This window comes from Polyodon spathula, chromosome 9 (assembly GCF_017654505.1).
Source record: "Polyodon spathula isolate WHYD16114869_AA chromosome 9, ASM1765450v1, whole genome shotgun sequence".
In the NCBI taxonomy this organism is placed as follows: Eukaryota; Metazoa; Chordata; class Actinopteri; order Acipenseriformes; family Polyodontidae; genus Polyodon; species Polyodon spathula.
In genome coordinates, this window is record NC_054542.1 from 17,083,301 (window position 1) to 17,108,745 (window position 25,445).

The following is a 25,445-nucleotide window of genomic DNA, read 5'->3' on the forward strand; positions in this document are numbered from 1 at the left end:
GGCAGGCTGGCGAGTGGATAGAGGCCCAGAGACAGTCTGAAGTTCAAAAAAATAACTATTTTATTATAAATAACACAAAATAAAAGTGCACAAGGGCAAAATAAAGGGATTTAAACACAAAAAAAAAACAGTACAAAAAAAAAACTTACAAAAATAAAGGTTTCCAGGCTGGGCAATGCCTTCACTGGATGTAGAATTCACAAATCACAAAAACCCCACCCCAACCCCAACCCCAACCCCCAACCCCCAACCCCCAACCCCCAACCCCCACCCCCAACCCCAACCCCAACCTGCTTCCTCAACTCCCTCCTCCCAAATGAGAAGCAGAAGTCTCCTTTTATGTCAGGTGGCTGGGTGCTGATTGATCGTTGAGGATGCAACATCCATAATGGATAATTGCAAAGCATATGACATGGTTTATTTAGATTTCCAGAAAGCTTTTGACAAAGTCCCGCACACAAGATTAATTCTCAAACTGAACGCAGTTGGGATTCAAGGAAACACATGTACATGGATTAGGGAGTGGTTAACATGTAGAAAACAGAAAGTACTGATTAGAGGAGAAACCTCAGAATGGAGTGTGGTAACCAGTGGTGTACCACAGGGATCAGTATTAGGTCCTCTGCTATTCCTAATCTACATTAATGATTTAGATTCTGGTATAGTAAGCAAACTTGTTAAATTTGCAGACGACACAAAAGTAGGAGGAGTGGCAAACACTGTTGCAGCAGCAAAGGTCATTCAAAATGATCTAGACAAGATTCAGAACTGGGCAGACACATGGCAAATGACATTTAATAGAGAAAAGTGTAAGGTACTGCACGCAGGAAATAAAAATGTGCATTATAAATATCATATGGGAGATATTGAAATTGGAGAAGGAATCTATGAAAAAGACCTAGGAGTTTTTGTTGACTCAGAAATGTCTTCATCTAGACAATGTGGGGAAGCTATAAAAAAGGCTAACAAGATGCTCGGATACATTGTGAAAAGTGTTGAATTTAAATCAAGGGAAGTAATGTTAAAACTGTACAATGCACTAGTAAGACCTCATCTTGAATATTGTGTTCAGTTCTGGTCACCTCGCTATAAAAAAGATATTGCTGCTCTAGAAAGAGTGCAAAGAAGAGCGACCAGAATTATTCCGGGCTTAAAAGGCATGTCATATGCAGACAGGCTAAAAGAATTGAATCTGTTCAGTCCTGAACAAAGAAGACTACGTGGCGACCTAATTCAAGCATTCAAAATTCTAAAAGGTATTGACAGTGTCGACCCAAGGGACTTTTTCAGCCTGAAAAAAGAAACAAGGACCAGGGGTCACAAATGGAGTTTAGACAAAGGGGCATTCAGAACAGAAAATAGGAGACACTTTTTTACACAGAGAATTGTGAGGGTCTGGAATCAACTCCCCAGTAATGTTGTTGAAGCTGACACCCTGGGATCCTTCAAGAAGCTGCTTGATGAGATTTTGGGATCAATAAGCTACTAACAACCAAACGAGCAAGATGGGCCGAATGGCCTCCTCTCGTTTGTAAACTTTCTTATGTTCTTATGTTAATTAAGTTAATCATTTAATCAATTAATCAATCCCAGCCACCTGAACATAATAAACCCAGGCAGGTAGGAGAAATTAGCCCCATCCCTGCCAATTTAAAAAGGGCAGAGCTTTGCTCTGCCACATGGATGCTTGCAGCCTCTTGATGACATCTCAGAAAATGCAGATATGTATCCACTTAGGCAGCTGGAACTAAACTGAACTGGTGGGCTTAAGGCCCCTGTATTTATACTACTATTTATATTACTGGAATGTTCTAGAAAGTTCTAGAAGTTACTCCAAGTTTACTCTGCACTGAATCTATCTAGAATGTTCTAGAAAATAGGTAAATTTCAAAATATCACTGTCCTGGTCACAAAAGCAAAGTTTGTGGGGAATAATAGCCATTTTCTATACTTTTGAGGCATAAGCAATTAGGAAATAACACTTACTACCCAGGAACCAAAAAAAAAAAAAAAAAAAAAATCTATATTTACATGGTGTAATCCAAAGCAACAAACTGACTTGTTTTTGATTTTCTTGGATCTTAGACAGTACTTGTTGCATTTATGTTGCTGCCATTTCAAGACACGGTCTCTGAGTACAGGTGCTATCAGGTCATTTGGAGTGGTGCAGGTGACATGTTGATTAATGTACTGTGCAATTTGTGAGTTGGGGGAAACTCCAATAAGTGGTTGTGACGGAAAGATGAGTTCTGGTGATGAATCTTCCTCCCAACCTGTGAGGGCGCTAAAGAACAAGAGGAGAAGTATCTGGAAGGGCTGGCCTGACAGTTCGTTTCCGGGTCAGGGAAGTGGGTCAGCCTGGAGGCGCGACTCTGTTGTAAGACCGTATTGATTTGAGAGGTAAACGAGAGGCAGCTGCAAGTAATAAGGCAGCTGCAACCGTTTATCTCGATATCATGCGGGATTACATATAAGGGCCAGGGTAACGCTGGTCTTCTCCTTCGTTTGGGTTAACGCTTGGAGAGAGAAGGATCGAGAGAGGAGCTCTCGTTGTAAAGAGGAATTACGTGTTGTGTTTGTTTGTAATTGTCTGCGTTTTGCACCACCAGACAGTTAACTCACCTGTCCGGAGCTGTCGACCAGGGTCAGCACAATCCGGATCACCACTGCACGGAACCGTCACGAAATACAGTGTCTTCACCCACCACAAGCACGTCTGCACTCACCCAGGACTGGTGACCGTGTGTTCGTTTTGTTCGGGACTGTGCCCTATCATTGCTATCCCCGTGCTTTACACATTGTTGTGTATAGCCAGGGATTTATTATTTAACGGTCACCAGACCTGGATTATAAATAAAAGCACTTTTTCACTGGAAACTGTTGTCTGCCTGTCACTCCTGCATCGCATCACCGCTATACCTGTTCCCCTCCACTAGCCACTTTGCCACAGTGGTCCATGTTCTACCCAAAGAAGCATGTGGAAGTGCTGCATTCCCTGACCCTGGTACTCTCTGTGCCAAGAGTACTGTGTAACTTTCCCCAGAGGGCCATTTGAGAATGTGATAAAATGCAGGATTGCAAGAAACTTGTTGTGCATGAACCGAGATGCACTGACAGGATCTTGTGTGTCAAGTTCACTGATGGGCATGTTTGAAAACTCTGGTTCATTCAGTTATTTTATGTATTGTGCTAGGTCAGTCCAAGACCAAGATTGGCCAGATGCTGCTATGTGAAGCATTTGGTAAATATCAGTAGCTGTACCTTTCTTTCTTTCACTGTGTATGGGATGTATTGTGTAGTTGTGGTGAATGACAACCTCTTCATCTGGTTGAAATTTATGTAGCAAAGGTTCTTTGGGGTGAGGTTGTTCTTTGGTTGTTTCCTGCACGGTGATTTTATCATCTTCTTCATTGTCAGAATGACACTGAAATATGTTCAAGTTGTGATTAGTAAGCAAGTTGACAGAGTGTTGTGGCAAGATGATGTCTTTTTAGAAAGGATTGATTTCCTTCAAATTCCATAAAGCATTATACACTTTATTGACATCCACAATGTCTTCCCAAACAGTTTTGGACTGTGTTGGTGCACTGCATACCAGGATGTGGAGTTTTTCCAAGTCAGCTGGCAAGGCTTGTTTTGGCGGGGGCAGTTTGCTCAGTGTTTCCTGAAGATCTGTCTGTTTGTGAATAAATTATTTTCCTGTTGTTGAGTTTGTTTGTTTAGCTGTTGGTCCCAATGATGTTGTTCCTGCTGCTGCTGGGGTCTGGCCTGTGGCTCATTGTGATGCTGATTCTGCTAGTTTGTGTTACAGACAGTTGCACAACGGTATTCCTCAATGGACGGATTTTGTTCTGAATATTTTATAATTCCAACGAAACATTCCAGTCATTGCAGGTCACAGTGTTATCAAGAATATTTTTCTCAGGGCCAAATGAGTGTATACTGATTCCTTTGGGGCTGTGACTAATTGAAAAACAAAAATTAATATATTACCATTAAGATATACACTGTATAGGCCTTTTCTCAAAACAGCACGGCTAAATATTTAACAGTTAATATTCAAAATAAGTAGGCAACTATTACTATTGCTTATTTATTTTTTATCAAAAGAGCCACCTTCACAATATTAGGAATCTGTCATCTACCTAACATACCTACCTTATGTAACAAATGTCTCTGTTTTATTATTATTTTTTTAACCAATGGTGGGTCGATAATGCATTGCTGAGTTTGTTGCGCTTATGTATCAGGTGGTGTCTGGAATGATCCAAATGCAATTAAAACAGCAGGTGGAGGCGTGAAATAAATATATTTGTAACTTCTCTTAAGCAATTATTTAAATAGCGATTAATAAAATTAGTTATAACAGTGCGTCTCAGATGCCTTATAGAAAAGTGAAAGAGCAGCACGCCGCACTGGCATGGTGTACTGTAATGGAATCAGAGATGAAAAGTTCTGCTAGGAGAGAAGAGTACTGAGGAGCTGGCGAGTGCAGCGACCAGGGTTTTTTTTTAAGACAAGCTCAACGAGCTGGGAATTTTTTAAGGCGAGCAAAGCTGGTGCGATCAATAAATTAAAATTAAGTCAGCTCATTTTTGCTGTTTAATCTACTATTTGTTATTGTAAACAGGTAAAAACAGTGATGTAGTGGCAAATAAAGTGGGTAAATGCCCTTGTTTGGTGGAGTTGAACAAAAAGATTGAACAGATAAACAGATATATTGTTATTGTCCCTCAGCCAACAAGAACCCCCCATACAGTTATTTCCACTCTCGGGTGCTGTTCACATGAAAAATCACAGTGTGTGAGCATCCTTTTGCGGGCTAGGATGAAAGCTACTAGCACTGCCATGCAGGTCCTTTGTGCCTAACAACGAACATTAACAGAACATAAACAACCAATCACAGAACACACACACACACACACACACACACACACACACACACACACACAAAAAACAAGCTGTCAAGTGGCACCGCCCCCCTGTTCGCTCAACAGTTCTGACTGAGGTCTCTGCTGTCAGTCTCATGCGCAGGAACACCCAGAGTGTAAACGTAACGGAGCGAGCCAATTGCATATGGAGAGGGGGAGAGGAGCGGTGTAGTTCCTTGAGCGGACATTTCCGGCCCGCTGCTTTACAGCACTGAGAAGAACTGAGCACGATTTTCTTTTTCTTAAATATATGTATGGCCATGGATTTTGGACAAAAGCTATAATAAAAAAGATGACAAATACAGATGCATTCACTTTACAGTATTTTCCATCATGCCTGTGCATGGTAACCGTAAATTGTCAATCCACAATTAGGCACTTTTATGTCTTGAGAATTGCATTTTTTTTAAAAGCTTTTATTTTTCTTTTATATTCAATGTGATTGACCTGGCACTTTATTAATTATGAATATATATATATATATATATATATATATATATATATATATATATATATATATATATATATATATATATATTCTACACATTGCATTACAGGTGTTCTCCAAAACATTTAATTTGCATCATCGTCTTCATTTAGGTGCTGCCAAATGGAACAAACATATAAAGCATTCGACTTCTTGCAATTGCAAAGAACAAATTTATGGCGCACACAATATAGTGTATTCAATATGCTTTATTGCATTAAAAAATATATATAAAAAAAATCTACCGGTTCCGGCACCACAGTGCCTTCATCAGGATAGCGTGTGAACTTTTCACAGGAATTATATGTAATTTACAGTTAACAAGTAGAACACTTTAACCACAATAACCTCACATACTGCACATGAAAACAATTACACATTGAACCATACGTAAATGATTATCAATCATCCATTATCAAACACAATTTCGTAATTTACACATGTACATGAACAATACAAATCAGTGGTGTACAAGCCCATTCATAAATAAAGTACTATAAAGTGCTGCAGTGCATCAGCTAGAAGGAATTACTATAAGAAAAGACTATAGTCTTGTTCGTCATTTAAACCAAAGGGATGCAAAGTGTTTAATGTATAAATCCAAAAAGACTCTCGTTTCAACAGTACATTCAAATGATCACCACCTCGTTTAGGACAATTAACTTTTTCTGTACCAATAAATCTTAGCGTAGTTGATGACCCAGCTTGTATATAATGTCTTGCCATAGCATAATCCAGATTGCCAGTACGTATCCTTGTTTTATGTTCTTTAATTCTCTGTTTTAGTGTTCTTTTTGTCCTCCCCACATAAGATTTTCCACATGGACAAACCAGCATGTATACAACAAATGTGGTACTACAATTAATGAATTGTTTTATTTGATACCTTTTTCCGCTGTGAGGATGAGCCTCTGGAATTCTGCATGAGGGACGCAGCACCATTCATCCACGAGAAAGTCAATCAACTCATGCCTGGTTGATGGAGGTTGAAAACGCTGTCTCATAAATGCTCGATTGGGTTCAGATCTGGTGACTGAGAAGGCCATGACATGGATAACATCAGTGTCATGTTCATCAAACCATTGTGCGACCACACGTGCTCTGTGGTTTGGGACATTGTCATCCTAGAAGACACCCCCCCCCCCGGCAGAAAAGAAATGATGCAACATGGGGTGAAGATGATCACTCAATACCATTAAGTAGTGATTAGCATTGACCTTGCCTTCTAAGGGAATAAGTGCACCAAAACCATGCCAGGAAAATGTGCCCCACAACATTACGAAATCACCAGAACTCTTCACTGTTGGAACCAAGTAGGTTGGTGCCACACATGTACTCGTCCATTTGTCGAGAACATGGTGAAGGATGATTTCTCCACTGCTCGGTAGTCCATTGCCTGTGCTCTTTGCACCACTGGACTCGCGAACATGCATTGCCAGGTGTGATGAGCGGTTTGTGCACTGCAACCCGACAATGGTATCCTGCTGTGTGGCATTCTAGGCTGACCAGTTTTTGATGAAACTGGCTGCTCGTGCCCCAGGTTGAAATTTGCAGTCAATTGCTCGCCTGTTTTGCTCTTGCACTTTGAATTAATGCACGGATATCACGATCCTGAAGTATGCGCTTCTGCCCACTGTTGCCCTTTGCTAATAATATCTTTCCCTCGGAGTTCCATGCCGACATCACCGTAGACACTGTTGCTCGTAAAACATCAGCAAGTTGAGCTGTCTTGGTCACTGAAGCTCCTGCCAAGCGCACCCCAACAATCACCCCTCTTTCAAAGGTCTCCTCTTGTAGCCATGCTAGCCATAATTATAGGCAACCAGGACTGTTCAGCATTTTTATACATAACCCTTAGCACGCTGGGATCTTATTTTCTTAACGCATAAGCCACACATGTGTGGAAACCCTTGCTTTCAATATACTTGGTGTCCCTCATGTTTCCAATTTTTTGTCCATATATATACACAGTACTGTGCAAAAGTTTTAGGCAGGTGTGAAAAAATGCTATAAAGTAAAAATGCTTTCAAAAATAGACATGTTAATAGTTTTTATTTATCAATTAACAAAATGCAAAGTGAGTGAACAGAAGAAACATCTAAATCAAATCCATATTTGGTGTGACCACCTGTGGCAGAGCAAAGCTCTGCCCTTTAAATTGGCAGGGATGGGGTTAACTTCCCCTACCTGCCTGGGTTTATTATGTTCAGGTGGCTGGGGTTGATTAGTTGATTAGGTTGATTAACGATCAATCAGCGCCCAGCCACCTGATATAAAAGGAGGCCTCTGCTTCTCATTTGGGGAGAGGGAGCTGAGGAAGCAGGTTGGTGTTTGTTTTGTGGTTTTTGAATTTTTCTAAATCCAGTGAAGGCATTGCCCAGCCTGGAAACTTTATTTTTGTGAGTTTTGTTTTTGCTTTATTTGTGTTTGAGTATCTGTTATTTTGCCCTTGTGCACTTTATTTTTGTTTATTTATAATAAAATAGTTATTTTTTTGAACTGCAGTCTGTCTCTGGGCCTCTGTCCACTCGCCAGCCTGCCACACCACCCTTTGCCTTTAAAACAGCATGAGTTCTTCTAGGTACACTTGCACACAGTTTTGGAAGGAACTCGGCAGGTAGGTTGGCCCAAACATCTTGGAGAACTAACCACAGTTCTTCTGTGGATTTAGGCAGCCTCAGTTGCTTCTCTCTCTTCATGTAATTCTAGACAGACTCGATGATGTTGAGATCAGGGCTCTGTGGGGGCCATACCATCACTTCCAGGACTCCTTGTTCTTCTTTACGCTGAAGATAGTTCTTAATGACTTTCACTGTATGTTTGGGGTTGTTGTCATGCTGCAGAATAAATTTGGGGCCAATCAGATGCCTCCCTGATGGTATTGCATGATGGATAAGTATCTGCCTGTACTTCTCAGCATTGAGGAGACCATTAATTCTGACCAAATCCCCAACTCCATTTGCAGAAATGCAGCCCCAAACTTGCAAGGAGCCTCCACCATGCTTCACTGTTGCCTGCAGACACTCATTCATGTACCGCTCTCCAGCCCTTCGGCGAACAAACTGCCTTCTGCTACAGCCAAATATTTCAAATTTTGACTCATCAGTCCAGAGCACCTGCTGCCATTTTTCTGCACCCCAGTTCCTGTGTTTTCATGCATAGTTGAGTCGCTTGGCCTTGTTTCCACGTCGGAGGTATGGCTTTTTGGCCGCAAGTCTTCCATGAAGGCCACTTCTGACCAGACTTCTCCGGACAGTAGATGGGTGTACCAGGGTCCCACTGTTTTCTGCCAATTCTGAGCTGATGGCACTGCTGGACATCTTCTGATTGTGAAGGGAAGTAAGCATGATGTGTCTTTCATCTGCTGCAGTAAGTTTTCTTGGCCGACCACTGCGTCTACGGTCCTCAACGTTGCCCGTTTCTTTGTGCTTCTTCAAAAGAGCTTGGACAGCACATCTGGAAACCCCTGTCTGCCTTGAAATTTCTGCCTGGGAGAGACCTTGCTGATGCAGTATAACTACCTTGTGTCTTGTTGCTGTGCTCAGTCTTGCCATGGTGTATGACTTTTGACAGTAAACTGTCTTCAGCAACCTCACCTTGTTAGCTGAGTTTGGCTGTTCCTCACCCAGTTTTATTCCTCCTACACAGCTGTTTCTGTTTCAGTTAATGATTGTGTTTCAACCTACATATTGAATTGATGATCATTAGCACCTGGGATCCTTCAAGAAGCTGCTTGATGAGATTCTGGGATCAATAAGCTACTAACAACCAAACGAGCAAGATGGGCCGAATGGCCTCCTCTCGTTTGTAAACTTTCTTATGTTCTTATGTTCTTATGTTCTGGTATAATTGTTTAATCATACACCTGACTATATGCCTACAAAATCCCTGACTTTGTGCAAGTGTACCTAGAAGAATTGATGCTGTTTTGAAGGCAAAGGGTGGTCACACCAAATATGGATTTGATGTAGATTTTTCTTCTGTTCACTCACTTTGCATTTAGTTAATTGATAAATATAATCTATTAACATGTCTATTTTTGAAAGCATTCTTACTTTACAGCATTTTTTCACACCTGCCTAAAACTTTTGCACAGTACTATATATATATATATATATATATATATATATATATATATATATATATATATATATATATATATACACACACACACACACACACACACACACACACACACACACACACACACACACACACACACACATACAGTGGCTCTCAAAAGTGTTCACCCCCCTTGGACTTTTCCACATTTTATTGTGTTACAACATGGAATCAGAATGGATTTAATTAGGAGTTTTTGCCACTGATCAACACAAAAAAACTCCATAATGTCAAAGTGAAAAGTGAAAATCTATAAATTGTTCTAAATTAATTATAAATATAACACAGAATATTGTTAGTCAACTGACAGCCCATTAAAACATTGGTGCTGAAAGACCCATAAAAGAATGCACAACTCGTCGTACCTTGACACGAATGGGGTATTGCAGCCGATGAACTAACAGAGTTCCACTTCTTTCAGCAAAACACAAGAAACTGCGGTTGCAGTGGGCTAAGGAACGAAAACACTGGACACTGGAGGATTGGAAAAACACTGCCTGGTCTGATGAATCCCGGTTCCTGCTGTTTCACACTGATGGGAGGACTAGGGTATGGAGAAAACCACATGAGTACATGCATCAATCATGCCGCGTGTCAACATTGCTGGCTGGTGATGGTGTGGGGTGTGTTTTCATGGCACACATTGGGCCCCTTAATAAAAGTGGAGCAACGTTTGAATACCACAGGATATCTGAACATCATTGCCCATCAGGTGCATCCCTTCATCGCAGCAGTGTCTCCATCTGCTAGTGGATTTTTTCAGCAGGATAATGTCCCATGACACAAGGCTAGCATTGTCCACGAATGGGTCCACAAACATGACAGTGAATTCAGCTTACTGCAGTGGCCTGCCCAGGCACCAGGTGGGATCTGTGGGATGAGATGGAACAAGCTATTCGGAGTAGAGATCCACTACCAGCCAACTTGACACAACTGTGGGAAGCGCTGGAGTCAACATGGGCCAGCAATCCTGTGGAACGCTTTTGACACCCTGTAGAGTCCATGCCCTGATGAATTGAGGCTGTTCTGAGGGCAAAAGGGGGTGCAACAAAATATTAGGAAGGTGTTCCTAATGTTTTGTACACTCTGTGTATATGAAGAGTTCAGATGCAAAACCAGATATATCAATTTTTCCTGTTTTTGGTAAATTATCTTTTGTAAAATGTGCTTTTCAAATGGAAAAACTAAAGAAGTAAGGATTTAAAATCAAGCAAAATCAAAATGTATTGAAACTCTAAAAATTGTTCATTTTATTATTTGTTTTGCAGAAAAAGGCTATATATCCATGGGCCGTTTTCCTGCAAAACAAGACATATCCACATTCCACTCAATTAAGCAAATTGATTAATCAAAGTCAGAAGGAATTAGAAAACATTCACAAATTTGTCAACAAATAATATAATTCTGGAGACAAAAAATACCTTTAGGCAGTTATGTTTTTTTTTTGTTTTGTTTAGTTTTTTTAATAAGTTTCAAGTTTTCAACTTTTACATGGTAATTTAACTATCAAATTGATACCTACATGAACAAACTCTTGAAAGAAAACTGCTTAAAATGAATCAAAATACAATAATGTCATGGTTAGAAACTAACAATATTGTGCATTTTGAAACTTACTAGTCCTGAGTAAACTTTAGTCCTTAGTCCTTTAGAATCAACAACAACAGTTGGGGTCCCTAAAAATAGGCTTAGATTTTATTTTGCTAAAAAACAACAAACAATAAAAACATTTACATTTTTAACAAAGTACCTTCGTAAACACTCATACAGATCGATCAGTCACCTGTTTGCACCTTGTTACTGAGCAACTACTGTACTGTGTGCTGAGAAACTGACACTGACAGCACCAGACGGGAAGACAGAGGAAAAAAATTGTCAGCTGTGTCACCTTGCTGACCATGAAGCTCTGCCTGAAATTGACACTGATGACACAAATAAAATGTTTATTTTATTGTGCATTACATGTGTTGCTGTTTACAAATATGCTGGCTGGCTGGCTATGAATTGCCAGCTAAAATAATTAAAGTACACATAATTAATGTACACATGCAGTCTTCACTAAACTCCTAATTTAAAGACAGTACATTTCACTGTAGCCCTCGGGATAAAATTGTTATCTACCACTTCATCAAGTACAGAAGAATCTACCAGAACTGACAGACGCTGTATCTACTATAGATACAAAAGAAAAACAAGGGAAATGCCGATCTTTTCAAGAAAGCTGGGAGACTTTGTATAATGCATTTTATATTTTTAAACGCTGCAATAACACTTCTGCTTGTGAAGCATCCACACTATAATTTGAGAACAGGTGCTTTATTTGCACTGTGCAGAACCTTATTTTCCTCCATTGAGCTCTAGCCCAGGAGCACTCACGGAATCGCTGCCTGTGCACCTATTATCAGTGATTTAATGCCTGGTTTTCAGATGACCTGATTATCACTCACCAATACTGTATTGGTATACAAAAAGTGTGTTTTTAAATAAGTAATTTCAGCTTTCAATCACTTAAAATATGCTGACGAAAATGTAAACAACACCAAGCTACAGACAGCGAGTCCCAATCTTTAAACATGTTACTGTTTTATAGATAAGAACTCAACTTTATGATGAATATTGTGTTATGATGTTTTAAGCATCATACTACGATAGTGTTCATTGTGGTAATTGTTTATTAGTTTTAAAATGTTTAGTAAAACTTGACCTATTGTTTGACCTCGTTAGTACAACCGCCCCCTTTTGCTAATGGCATCTTCAGTCAGGGTCCAACCAAGTATAAATCTCCACATTTTTGTAAAATGACTTTACAGATGCAATGCGTTTCAGTAAATTCAAACAATAAAATTTGCATCCTGCGCAGAGGGGGAACACAAACGTAGAACACCATTAAGTGGGGTTGGCATTGCAAGGGAGATGAAGAGAGGTTTCACAGTTCCAATCAAGTGACTGTTTTCTAAGCATTATTAGAAAATTATTGAGTGCGAACAGCCAATCAGCTTCCAGATCTAGTGGGCTTCTATTTTGCATAGATGCACGCTAGAAAATTTGTGGTTTGACAAAACTAAAATGGAACTTTTTGGCCTAAATGCAAAGCGTTATGTTTGGTGCAAACCCAACACAGTACATCACCCAAAGAACACCATCCATACTGTGAAGCATGGTGGTGGCAGCATTATGTTATGGGGATGTTTCTCATCGGCAGGGACTGGGGCACTTGTCAGGATAGAAGGGAAAGTAGAGAGAAGTCCTTGAGGAAAGTCTGCTGCCCTCAAAAAAGAAGGTTGAAACTGGGCTGGAAGTTCACCTTTCAGCATAACAACGACCCAAAGCACACAGCCAAGCTACACTGGAGTGGCTAAGAAACAGAAAGGTAAAATGTCCTTGAGTGGCCCAGTCAGAGCCCTGACCTAAATCCAGTCGAAAATTTGTGGCATGACTTGAAGATTGCTGTCCAACAATGCTCCACAAGAAACTTGACAGAGCTTGAACAGTTTTGTAAAGAAGAATGGTCAAATATTACAAAATCTAGGTGTGCAAAGTTGGTAGAGACCTAATCCAACAGACTCACAGCTGTAATTGCTGCCAAAGGTGCTTCCACCAAGTATTAACTCAGGGGGGTGGAGACTTATCCAATTATGATCTTTCAGTTTTGTATTTTCAATATGTAATTTTTTTCTCAATAAAAACTTTTTTCCCCTTAACAGTGTGGAGTATGGTGTGTAGATAAGTGAAAAAAAAATCCTCATTTAAATGCATGAAACTCTGAGGCACTGACACAACAAAATGTGAAAAAAGTTCAAGGGGGTGTAGACTTTCTATAGGCACTGTGTGTGTGTGTGTGTGTGTGTGTGTGTGTGTGTGTGTGTGTGTGTGTGTGTGTGTGTGTGTGCCTTGCAAAAGTTTTCAGACCCTTCCTGTGGTGTCCCATTTTGTGAAATTACAAAATGATGCATACACATTTTTGTAAACTTATTTTTTTAAAAACTTTTATTCAAAACTTGAATGCTCAAACTGAAGACTTCTAAGGGTCAGAAGTTACAGTAAACGTCAGCAATAACTAAAGAGAAAAACTGTAATATGTTGATTACATAAATATTCAGACCCGTCAACTCAATATTTGGTGGAAGCACCTTTGGCAGCAATTACAGCATTTTTTAATTATTTATTTCTATTGTTTTTAATTAAACGAGGAACTACAATTTATCAGAGCTCAGAGATTTAGAAGAGGCAGCTACATGCCACTGTTGTGGACAATTCCATTGTATGGTATCTACAAAACGAAACTGGATATTTTCAAACAGGAAATAGAGCATTTCTAGAATCAAGCAGCGAAAGCTGGTCAGGCATGGATGTAAGCTTAAAAAATTAATGCATTTCAACAACTGCCCAGTGGCACAGCAGGCTAAGGCCATGTGCTCTTCAAAGACTTCATGTTGCAAGTTCAAACAATGGTAATTATTATTAGTATGTGGGATATGTGCTGTTTTAAAACATAAATAAATTGTTTAATATAAATGGTGTAGATATCAAACTGTTGCGTTCCCTGGCTTATTTTGACGTTGACCAACATGTGGAATCACATGACTGGTAGATGTCCAGTTATTTAGCTTTTCCGTTTGAAAAAATCATTACACACTCTTAAAAAAATAAAAAGAAATGGAAGAGGAAGAAGACGGAGAATAACTATTTTATCTTAGTTTGACGAGTTATATCTCATTGTGTACAAGAGGTTTTTTTTTTCACATTTGATGTAAGAAAGTTTCAGACTTTTGGTACTGGTACAGATGGTAATTCTAAGAGATTTAGTTTTGCCACTGCAACATGGTGAAAACAGCAAAACTCGTGGAGCTCTATAGAGAGTCTTGGTAGTTTCCAACAAGTTTTTCTAACTTGTATGAGGAACTAGCATTTTTCTCAATATTGTAAGAAATCTGTTGTTTATGGTTAAAATGGGTGGCATCCTATGTAAACCAGAAAATGTAGGCCTATTGAAATATTTCTGATTTCGGCTTTGCTGTCCTAAACATGTTTATAATCTAAATGAATAAAACAGGATACATTACTTCATTTTATGTGTACGGTATGTAGGCTGTACTACCTTATTATTTCTTTTTTTCATTACACTATTGGATAAATTGACATTTTTTTATAATACCGGTACAAAGTTTTACAATCATTTACTATGTTTCTTTTATATAATGTATACCTTAAATAAGGTTACATCTTAAAGTTGTATGTAGGCATATTTATCATGTATGTGCAGTACTTGCCTTGTGATAAATATGAGGAGTCATGTGCTATACCTGCCCATTTCGCTGCTAAGTGGCAAATTAAAAGGTTTATTGTCCCCAATGGTTTGGACGTTTATGGCATGGTACACTTTACAGCACACATAGGCTGGTTCATCTACACCAGGTGGTGCTTTGATTGGAAAAAGTGAGCCATCAGCCAGACCAATCACACCCGGCATCCCACTGTCAGCTAGAAATTTTTGCTTGATATTTTGAACTTCTGCATTAGATGGAAATTTTATATAATGTGTGGAAAAGCTGGCAATCGCAATGGCTACTTCTGTTAAATTTTCTCGATAGCGATGGTTGCAACGCTTTGGAAAGGTCAGCCAGCTCTGACCGAAAATCACCTTTAGCAAAAAAAACCGAAGGGTGTTTGTTAGCTGTGTAACTGCGGATAAGGCTGCATATCTTGCGAGTGCTTCATTTTTAAAGTTTCAATTAAATTTAAAATCATTGCTCTTCAGAGACGGTAATTTGAAATTAAAGTTTCATCTGAAAAATCAAGAACAGCGGACTATTATTGGAAGTTCATCCCGAGCTTCGCCATGCTCGCTTGTCCCTAGACAGACCTCACCCGGAAGGCTGCCCAAAATACGGTTCACTGGACAGAGCTATGCCAGAGAACATTTCTCGCTGTGAAGCGAAGGCAGTTTAGCAAGCCAGTGCTAATGCAGTTCTGATTTCAGTAAGAGGTTCACCCTGCAGACGGATGCGTCACAGGTCTTGGGGCATTGTTTTCTCAGGAGGTGCAGGGAAGTGAGCACCCAGTCCTGTATATCAGCAGGAAGCTCCTTCCCCACGAGAAAAACTACAGTACCATCGAGAAGGAGTGTCTCACAGTAAAATGGGCAGTTGAGTCACTCCGGTACTACCTCTTGGGGCGACACTTCACCCTGGTTACAGATCATGCCCCCTTAGCATGGCTTCACCGGATGAAGGATAACAACACCAGAATCATGCAGTGGTACTTGGCCCTGCAGTCCTGTGCCTTCAAGGTAGTCCACCGAGCAGTGAAACTATATCAAAACACCCAATTTTTTTTTTCTCTCAGGAAGGCATGGGTATGTAGGATTTTTTAATGAACTGGTGGTGCCATTTTTAGGGAGAGGATATGTAACAGGGAGATCTGTGCTGACTGTCTGGCGCATGCATAGTACGAGGTCAGCAGAATCGTAAGATCCACCTGTCAGTCGTGCCGATGACACGGAGAGGTGGGAAAGGGGGTGTGTTGGCTTTCTTGAGTGGCTGAAACGCAGGCCTTGGGGGATTGCTCAGCTCTTGGTTATGCATTTGGGTAGCCGTGATTGAGAATACACAGAGATGTTGGCCGAGATGGCCAGTGTAAATACAGAACAGGCAGGAATGCCAGTGGTTGGAGCGAGCGAGCGAGTGAGCATTATTCATTTGAGTACTTGTGAATGCGCCAGCGCTGAACTATCTACCAAAATTGGTATTCCTGCCGACCTGTCTACCATCACTGGTATTCAGGTCATGGACAACATCGCCCCCTGCTGGCAAAAATAAATCATTGCAAAAGAAATAAATAAAACTGGGCACCTGTGCGGTGTTTACAAGTACACTTTTCTGTCTTCCTTGTCAGTGAATACCCCCACCATTCCACATATGTCTACAAATGATATTTATTTTTTCACAAGCAAACATGCAACCAAGCTGTTACCATATGGTCACAGCAACGCTAAAACTGAATTATAATAATCCTAATTAATGGCGTGGCATCTGCGGATTGGAGAATCGGATGTGCTCGTTAACCAAGGGGTCATGGAGGGGGGGTATAAATAGGGATCATACAAAGTAACCTGTTCCTTTGTAAATGGTTAAAAATTACCTAAAAGGAGACCCTGTATTATCGAAACATGAGTGTTGTGTTTGTCTCGTTAAACTGTTTATTTGTCTGTTTTTCTAAAAGAATACGAACACGATCCGGAGCTGCAGCTGCAGGCCAGCATCAAACCTGAACACCAGCACTTCCCTTTTCACAGAGAACTGTCTTTTAACCACAAGCACTTAATTTCACTGTAGAACTGTGTCTATGTTTTGTGTTTTTTGTGGGTGAGAGAAAGACTGGACTTTTGGTTTCGGGTCAAACCCGAGGGATTTACACACCACTGTATCACTTCATTCATTATTGTTTACAGGTGTTTTGCCATAAGGCTCTGGACATTGTAGAAATCTCAATAAACACCCTTGCACTTGGAAATCATTGTCTGTTCTGTTTTGTATCCGCATTGCACTGCACTCACCTGTATACACTCACCACTGTGCCACAGTACTCAAAAAACAGCCTTATACATTAGCTACTAGTAGAAACACGTCTTTCAATTATTTTCTTTTAATGCTGACACTTAACAAGTTTTGTCAGTCTTAAACCCATTATTTGCATATTAAATGTAAGGACCCTAATTAATTATGCAATGCTTGTAATAGCAACATCATGCAGTAATCTTATTCCGTTTGATATTGTTGTCAATTTTATTGCCTTGTTTTTAGCTAATGTTAACAGATACCTGCTTGAGTTCCTCTGTAATGACTGCACACAGCAGCTTCTGCAGCTGTTGCTAGCCAGTCGTGAGACAGTTTCCGGGAACATGGCACTGGCTAACTTTGAATGTGTGAACTGAAATAAAATAATGTATACAGCAAGTGCTAAAAGAAGTAATCAAAACTTGGGTAACATTGAAATTAGAAAGGTAATTTAACGTTATGATGAATATAAAAGACCAAATGTTAACCAGACCAACACAGTGACTAATAAGAAAAGACAAGATACTTGGAGTTTTAAAGGAGTTATTTTTTGTTATTTACTGTTGACTTTCTGTGAATGGATGGAGTTATTTACAGGTTATTGAATAAACAAAGTAACTTGACAAAGATTAATCTGATGTCAGTACTTGATAATAAGAACAGGATGGCTGTAGTGGTGACATCAGAACAGAAACACAGACTCTAAACAATGAATGGCGGGTGAAAAATGAGCCTTGGCGCTCAGTATATTTATTATTAATAAAACAAATATTTAAACAAACACAAAAGACAAAACAAAAAGGTGCGTTGGCCTAACAAATAAACAATAACAGTAACTAAACAAGTATCTTGCTGGTTTTAACCAACACGTATAGTAATTGTTTACCTCTCGATTTTAGTTTTACTTCCCAATTCCTCACTCGTTCTCCACTCTGAACCCTCTCCTCTAATGAGCTTGGAGTGGGTCTTTTATATTGTTGCTGGAGCCTTAATTAACCATTAAACCATTACCTTATTAAGACTCCAGCCACATTCCCACGAGCTTTACAGGGATGGGGTTTCAACCCCATCCACACTTTGAGACCGGCTTTTTCGCCAGCCTAAAATAGTAAACAATGACGGATGGCTTTTGTCCATCCACCCAAAACACAATATATATTACTACTACTATGACTACTACGACTAATAATAATAATAATAATAATAATAAAACAACACATTATATATATGCACTAAAGCAAAAAAAAAAAAAAAAAAAATTGGTTGTTTGCGCAATATTATGCTACTGTTCCTTTAATTGGAAGAGCTATGCTGTGACATTTCTGCTCATTGTGTTCTGTATTTTAATTCAGTAGCCAAAAGGAAAAACTTGTGCCTAAGGAAATTGCGTTTTGAAAGAAGAAATCCTGTCTTGGACATTGTTTGAACACTTTGTGAACTCTGTTAAACTTTATTGGCTTACACTGTTATGCTGTCTGCTTGTACACACGCATTTGCCTTTTACTCTTGGGAGTATAAGGGACCAGAGTTTGGGTAATCGAATACACAAGAATGTTGCACCCTGTGTATTCAAATAGGAAACTATTTGAAATTCCATCCCTAATCCTAATAATTAACACTATTAAAACAATATTCATAGTACAAAATAATAACAATCCTTCTCAGAGTGTTGGCGCTTGTGTAGCCTCTCCCAGTCAGCGCCAATTTTGCTGAGTGATACCAACGAGTCCAAAGATTGTGAATGGCATCTTTAACTGAACACATCTGATCCCAAATCAAAAAGTTAGACAATTTGATCGTGTATCTGGGTGTCGATCGAGACATCTTACTGTGAGACTGCATATGATGTAAACAAAATGTTGAATTCACAACAAATAAAGCTGCTTTTTTTTTTTTTATCTGCAAATCTGGAAAACTAATGCCAAACAAGGCAGAACATTACTTTTTTTTTCACTGTCATAATGGAGCCAGATGAAGCCTCAACTCCTAGATGTTTGTCTTCATTTTCTTTTCAGAATTACTTTCATTTCGATTTAATGATTTCATTGCTTTCCTTTTGGCTTATTGGTTGCTTAGTACAAAACCCGATTTATAAAAGATTTGCCATGTCACAGGAACGAGTACCATCACAGCACTTTGGTACGTAGTCTCAGATTCTGACTATACAACAAATATGACGTGCGTCAGGAAAATTAGGATTAGTTCGTAGTTATGTTTTAAAAAAATGGTTTGTAAATTAGTTTTCAGCTTTTTGCCACACTGGCCTATTTTCCTGAATTCAAAAACAGAAGCCATGTGCACTATAGATATTATACTAGTGTAATGTAACCGGCCCTGTCGAACCTGTGGTACTTCATAACTACAGGCCAAACTGCGCTCTCTACCGACCCCGGGCAATGCTTAATGTCAATGCTTAATTATCTGCTATGGGTCTGAGTTACGTGGAAAAGCTCTGTCCATACAGCAGCTGTCGAAGTGGATTGCGGACACTTTCCAGATTATCTATGATCTAGCCAACCTGCCCCCACCAGAGAAGGCCACTGGTTGTTCCACAAAAGGCCTTGCAACCAGGGTGCATCTGTCTCTGATAAACGCAATGCTCCATTGTGGGCGATGCCCCATACTTTCACAAGGTTCTGTAGACTGAATGTCTTAGATCCCCAACACTATGGTTTTGGGACCAGAGTGCTAATGACAGCCACTCAGTCTGCTGAGACATATAATGACAGACATATACCATTGTGTGGGTTTACCCTGCACTTTGATCTGTAGTGTGTATATACACTAGATATCATAGATTCCTTCCAAAACCCTGGGTTCTTATACCAGAGTGCTAAGGGTAGCTGTTCAATGTACCTTTTACAGCATAGACACTGAGGTGCGAGTTCTCCCCACACTTTTTTAGGTTCTGTGAACCTCTTTTTAACACATTTGCTAGTGCAAGTTTTGCACTTGGGATGGCTTAGGTATACTAACCCAATCGGTAATGGAATAACATTTCATACTTGAAAGGGAATGTTAGGTTTTATAACATGGCAGCTTTGACTCAGGTAAATTGGGCTACATAGAGGTATTGGATAAGATTTCTATTTCAAGGAACCAGGGTTATGGCATATAACCAAACATTTTCAAGTTTGCATGTCACCAATATTGGTACACACTGTTACCACAGATATTTCATACTCATAGATGAATAAACACTAACACTCAACTCTTTCATTACTGTCTTTCAGATTTGGATTACTCTGTGAGAATTCTGCTATACTCACTGATTTTCCTGCTCAGTGTCTTTGGAAACACATTGATTATCATTGTTCTGATCTTGAACAAACGATTGCGAACTGTCACCAACTCCTTCCTGCTCTCGCTGGCCCTAAGTGACCTGATGGTGGCCCTTTTTTGCATGCCATTCACCCTCATCCCCAACCTGCTCGGGGACTTCATCTTTGGGCAAGCCATGTGCAAAACTGTGGCCTACTTTATGGGTAAGTGCTGCTGGCAGCTGGGACCTGCTTTTTTATACTCCATATAAACAGGTATATGTGCATGGATTTCAGAATGAAGAAACTTGGAGAAAATGCTCTATTCTTCAAAAAGATCTGTTTTCCTGTTAAGGTTTAGCTGTGTTTAAAGGGTTTAAAAGCAAATAATAAGCAAATATTGACAAATAATATAATCTAAAATAAGTGTTCCTAACAGGATATTTGAAAAAGTAACTTAAGTACAACTAATTAAATACAACTAGTTATTGTTTGATAGGGCAGACTACTGTCTGACTTCTTGTACACTGTGATTTCTCATAATATCCAAAAAATCAATAATGCTGAGAGATTAGAACTATCATCTGGGAATATCAGTCAAAAAGGTTACACATGAAAGGATGGAACCCTTTCATAATGCTCCACCACAAAATTCCTGGTAGGCTCTCAAACATACTATAAATTAAAAATATATATTCTGTGTTACCATGGTGTGGCAGGATGACAGAGTGTTGAGGCTCAGAGACAGATTAAAGTCAAAATTAAAGTTATTTTATTAAACAAAAATATTCAGATAAACAGGCACAAGGGCCAACAGAAAAGAAGTTCAAAAATAAATAATCAAAAAATGAACTCACAAAAAACAGTCAGGTTTTAAGGTTTAGACAAAATATTCCTTTCTTAAAAAAACCCCACAAAACAATACAAAAACAAACTCCAAACAAAAAAACCACACCCCAAACAGAAAACACACCACTACACACTACACACTACACACTACACACTACACACTACACACTACACACTACTACTTACTTTCTACTCTAACTACTCACTGTCAGCAAGGGCCTCCCCCCTGGCTTTTATCCCCTGTGGCTGGAGCCCAATTAATCAATAATTATTCAATTAGGGCTCCAGCCACATTCTCACATGTTTTCCTGGCAGGGAGAAATTTAACCCCCTCCCTGCCAGTTCCAAACTTGTTCATATAGACGGGGAGTTCCCCGTCACACATGCCAACAGATCCCTAAACTGGAAAAATAAATCCTGGTATAGTTACATATGTATGAACGTGATTAATATCTTCTATATTAGATTGTTCCTGCTTCATCACCTTCTTCATTTTGGAGTGCCTGCCTGGGCTGCTTTGTCAATAGACGCCATGTTTATCACTAATTTCATGAGGCATGAGCTGGGGGTAGAGATAGGGATAGAGATAGGGCAGAAGAAGCAGAAGGGAGCCATTAGTAGGACAGAGTGTCGGCTAGAAAGGACCGGACCTAGGATAGAAGAGCAGGCGAGGCCCACTCTAGTAGCAGACCAGCGAAACTGGACATGGAAGCTAGGACAGAAAGTGGTCACTGACTGAGGGCAGTGATGCCGACATGAGCCCAGGGGCGAAGGACCCAGCAACCGAAGACAGGATATAGAAAGTGGTCACTGACTGAGGGCGGCGATGCCGACACGAGCTCAGGGCCGACGGGCCTAGCAACCGAAGACAGGAAACAGAAGTGGTCACTGACTGAGGGCAGCGATGCCGACACGAGCTCAGGGCTGAAGGCCTAGCAACCGGAAACGGGATACAAAAGTGGTCACTGACTGAGGGTGGCGATGCCGACACGAGCCCAGGGGCTAAGGACCCAGCAACTGAAGACAGGATACAGAAAGTGGTCACTGACTGAGGGCGGCGATGCCGACACGAGCTCAGGGCCGATGGACCTAGCAACCGAAGACAGGATACAGAAAGTGGTCACTGACTGAGGGCGGCGATGCCGACACGCTCAGGGCCGACGGACCTAGCAACCGAAAACATATATGAGGGTTATGACTCGTGGAGCCTCCCCTCAGAGGAAGATGGTCCCGGAAGACTGGGACACGAAAGCAGATAGAGAGGGAGAGGTACCCAGCATCTGAGACTTTTGTAAAGGGGCGCTCGTTAGACCCCCAATTGGCCGAGACTTCACGCTGCCTGGGACCTGAGATAAGAACAAGGCATACAGGTTAGTATGGGACTCGAGAATGAGTAGCCACGTCCCGAACTGAGACAGAGTATAGAACAGCCTTGAGTGAGGCAAGATAAGCGCAGGAGCTGCGAAAGAACAGAGTGTGGCCGGGGGTCCGCTCTGACTCACACGGTGAGAACCCCCCTGAAGGTCAAGGGTTAGCTGAAGCCATGCCCTGAGGTCGGGGAAGTGAGATCACTTGCCTCCCAAAGGATGGACCCCCGGCACTCCACCAAATCACTCACACCGTGAGACAAACAAAAGAGCACCTGCCAGCGTATAACATAAACAAAAGACTAGAAGGACAAACAGGAGAATGGTTAGTAAATTAGTAGGATATGACTATGTGTATACCTGCTGCTCAGTGGAGAGGAAAAAAACCCTTGAAGCTAATTAGGGGAAAACCTCTAGTGGCTCCGGCAGACAGGTAGCCCCCACTTCAGGCATACTAGCAATTTTGGAATGGGCTGCAACTATGTCAGAGGGAGATGAATGAACATAAGAATCCACTGCAGAACAGGACCAGTGCCCCATGGTCTTGATCAGGCTCTGACTGATGCTGGCCCTTGCAGCGGAGGTGGCTGCACTGATACGGAAGGAATGGGGTGAATATAGCTGAGGAGGGAGGCCTGTCCTGGAGAGGAGGGTGGAGAGGTGGGTTGAGAACCAGAGACAAGTGACGATGGATCTGGAAGAATTGATGAATAGAGGGTCCGGGAGGGGGGGCAGGGTTTGCTGCATGACAGATACCTTGACATTGCTGAAAGGGCAGAGAGCAGACTTGGTCCTTGAAAGCTGAATGAATTCACCGCACCGGAGTTGGTCTGTCTTTGAAGTGCGCAGCCGAATAAGAAAATAGGAGTTGGAAATAGAAGAAAGGTCACATAAACGAATATCCACCGAGGGGAAGCAAGAAGCTGAGGGAACTGTGAATTCGGAGCTTCTGAGAAAGCCAAGAAGGCTGTGAGGCAGATGGTCTCCGTGAGTAGATCCTCGTAGGGGGAGAAGCAGCCTTTCCGAAGAGTAGAGATGATTCTAGCATTTTTAGAAGGAGCAGCAACTATATCAGGGAAGGATGAATGAATGTAGGAATCCACTGCAGAGGAGGACCAGTTCCCCCACCTTCGTGATCAGGCTGGGGGGGGAAAGGGGAGAGTCAAGGGGGGGAGGCCTGCTCTGGAGGAGAGGGTGGAGAGGAGGGAGATTTGCAAGGAGGCGAGGGTGGAGAGGATGGAGCCATGCAAGGAGGCGAGGAGGGAGGCCTGCTCTGGAGGAGAGGGTGGAGTTGAGGAGGGCCTACTCACGAGGAGAGGGTGGACAGGAAGGAGGCCTGCTTGGGGGGCAAGGACGGAGGAATGGAGGGAGGTCTGCTTGAGACGAGGCGAGTGATGTTAGGAGTGAGATGAATCAATGAACGGATGGTCTGGGGGGGGGGGGGGGGGGGGGGTCCTGCTGTGGAGATGCCTTGAAAAGGGAGATAGGGAACTTGATACTTGACGTGTGAGTGGACCGACCGTGCTGAATTGATCCGCCCTGAGGTACGCAGCCAAGTGATGGAGTAAGCATGGAAGGTGGCCGAGAGGCAGCTGATCTCCATGGGTAAATCATTGTAGGGGGAGAAGTGGCTTTTCAGAAGAGTGGAAATTAGCAAATGGAGAATATATTTTGATATAGACAGACGGGAAGATGAGGCAGGGGGAAAGCTCTTAAGAATCCCACAGAGGGTCAGACAGAATGCTGAATATGGAGAGACTGGAGGGAGTTGGAGAGAATCCCTAGCATGGACCATGAGAGCCAGGTTTTGATTGAAGGGCTATGATTATTCGAATCTGGGCGCAGGGGATTGAAGACGCTGCGCAGGCTGTAGAATAGGAGCTTGAACAAGGTGGAGGGCTGCAGACATGTAATGCTGAGCAGATTGAAGGGGGTTACAGAGAGTAGGTTTCAGTTAAATAGCATCTGGAGAAGCTGAAGATTCTGGATGGGGGTTGTGGAATCAAAGGGGACCAACTGACTGAACTTGGATACCGAAAGTAGAGGCAGAAGAAGAGCTGGAACTGAGGGCTGAGGTGGCAGCTGGACTGAACGAACATGAATCAGCTACTGGGGAAGCACGGCTTCTTTGCGCCCCATGGTCTAGAAATGAGGGTAAAGATGAGATGCATTGTTGGCTCTGGAGAGGTGCAGCTGCAGACTTCAACAGTAAACTAGAGCGACTTTGCAGCTGCGGTAGTGTTGCTTATCGATGTAGAACAACAATTGCATATTCTTTTAGATTTTAATATCTTCGTTACATGTTTTAGGACATGTCACCATGGTTACTTGCCACTCCCCGTAGTCACGCAATGAGGGCGTTGCTGTGGTAGCCATGAACTGAGAAGCGCTGGTGGAAAAGTTTCAAAACAGCAATGTTGTTGAATCTTCTTGTGACGAGTCGAAAGCACAAGCCGCCACATGGCGAAACGGAACACGAAACTGAATGGACAGGTCCCTAAAAGGTTGAACGTAGCCAATAGAAGTTCAGGGCAGGATCCTATGAAGGAATGGTTATTTTGCTGGCTCTGGGAGCGGAGGATCGGCGCTTGATTGCAAGCGAAAAGTAAAGGAATGTTCAGCTGACAGATTTTTATGGTGGATTAAATAGAGGAGCAATGGCAAGGCAAACGCTGACGACGGGAATGTCGATGTCTGTTGAAGGAGCTTTAGAGATTTTAGTGGAGGGCCAGTTTGTCTAATAAAGACGCGGACGAGATGGGAAATTAAGCTGCGGTTTGAACGGTGCTGTTGCTAGGCTGGAGGCTGGAAAGAGCAGGAAAGACTAACGCTTGAGCTCCTGCAGCCGAATGGAGAAGCTGAATGATGAGAAA

The 25,445-nt window shown here is 41.4% G+C and overlaps 1 protein-coding gene across 1 annotated transcript in view; it reads left to right on the forward strand.

The window, feature by feature from the left end:
* The window catches only part of LOC121321034 (cholecystokinin receptor-like), a 79,218-nt gene that overhangs the window by 22,229 nt on the left and 31,544 nt on the right, over nucleotides 1-25,445 (forward strand). The window contains exon 2 of the mRNA XM_041259943.1: nucleotides 20,330-20,581. Coding sequence (XP_041115877.1) covers nucleotides 20,330-20,581 — 252 coding nt within the window. The remainder of the gene's footprint in view (nucleotides 1-20,329; nucleotides 20,582-25,445) is intronic.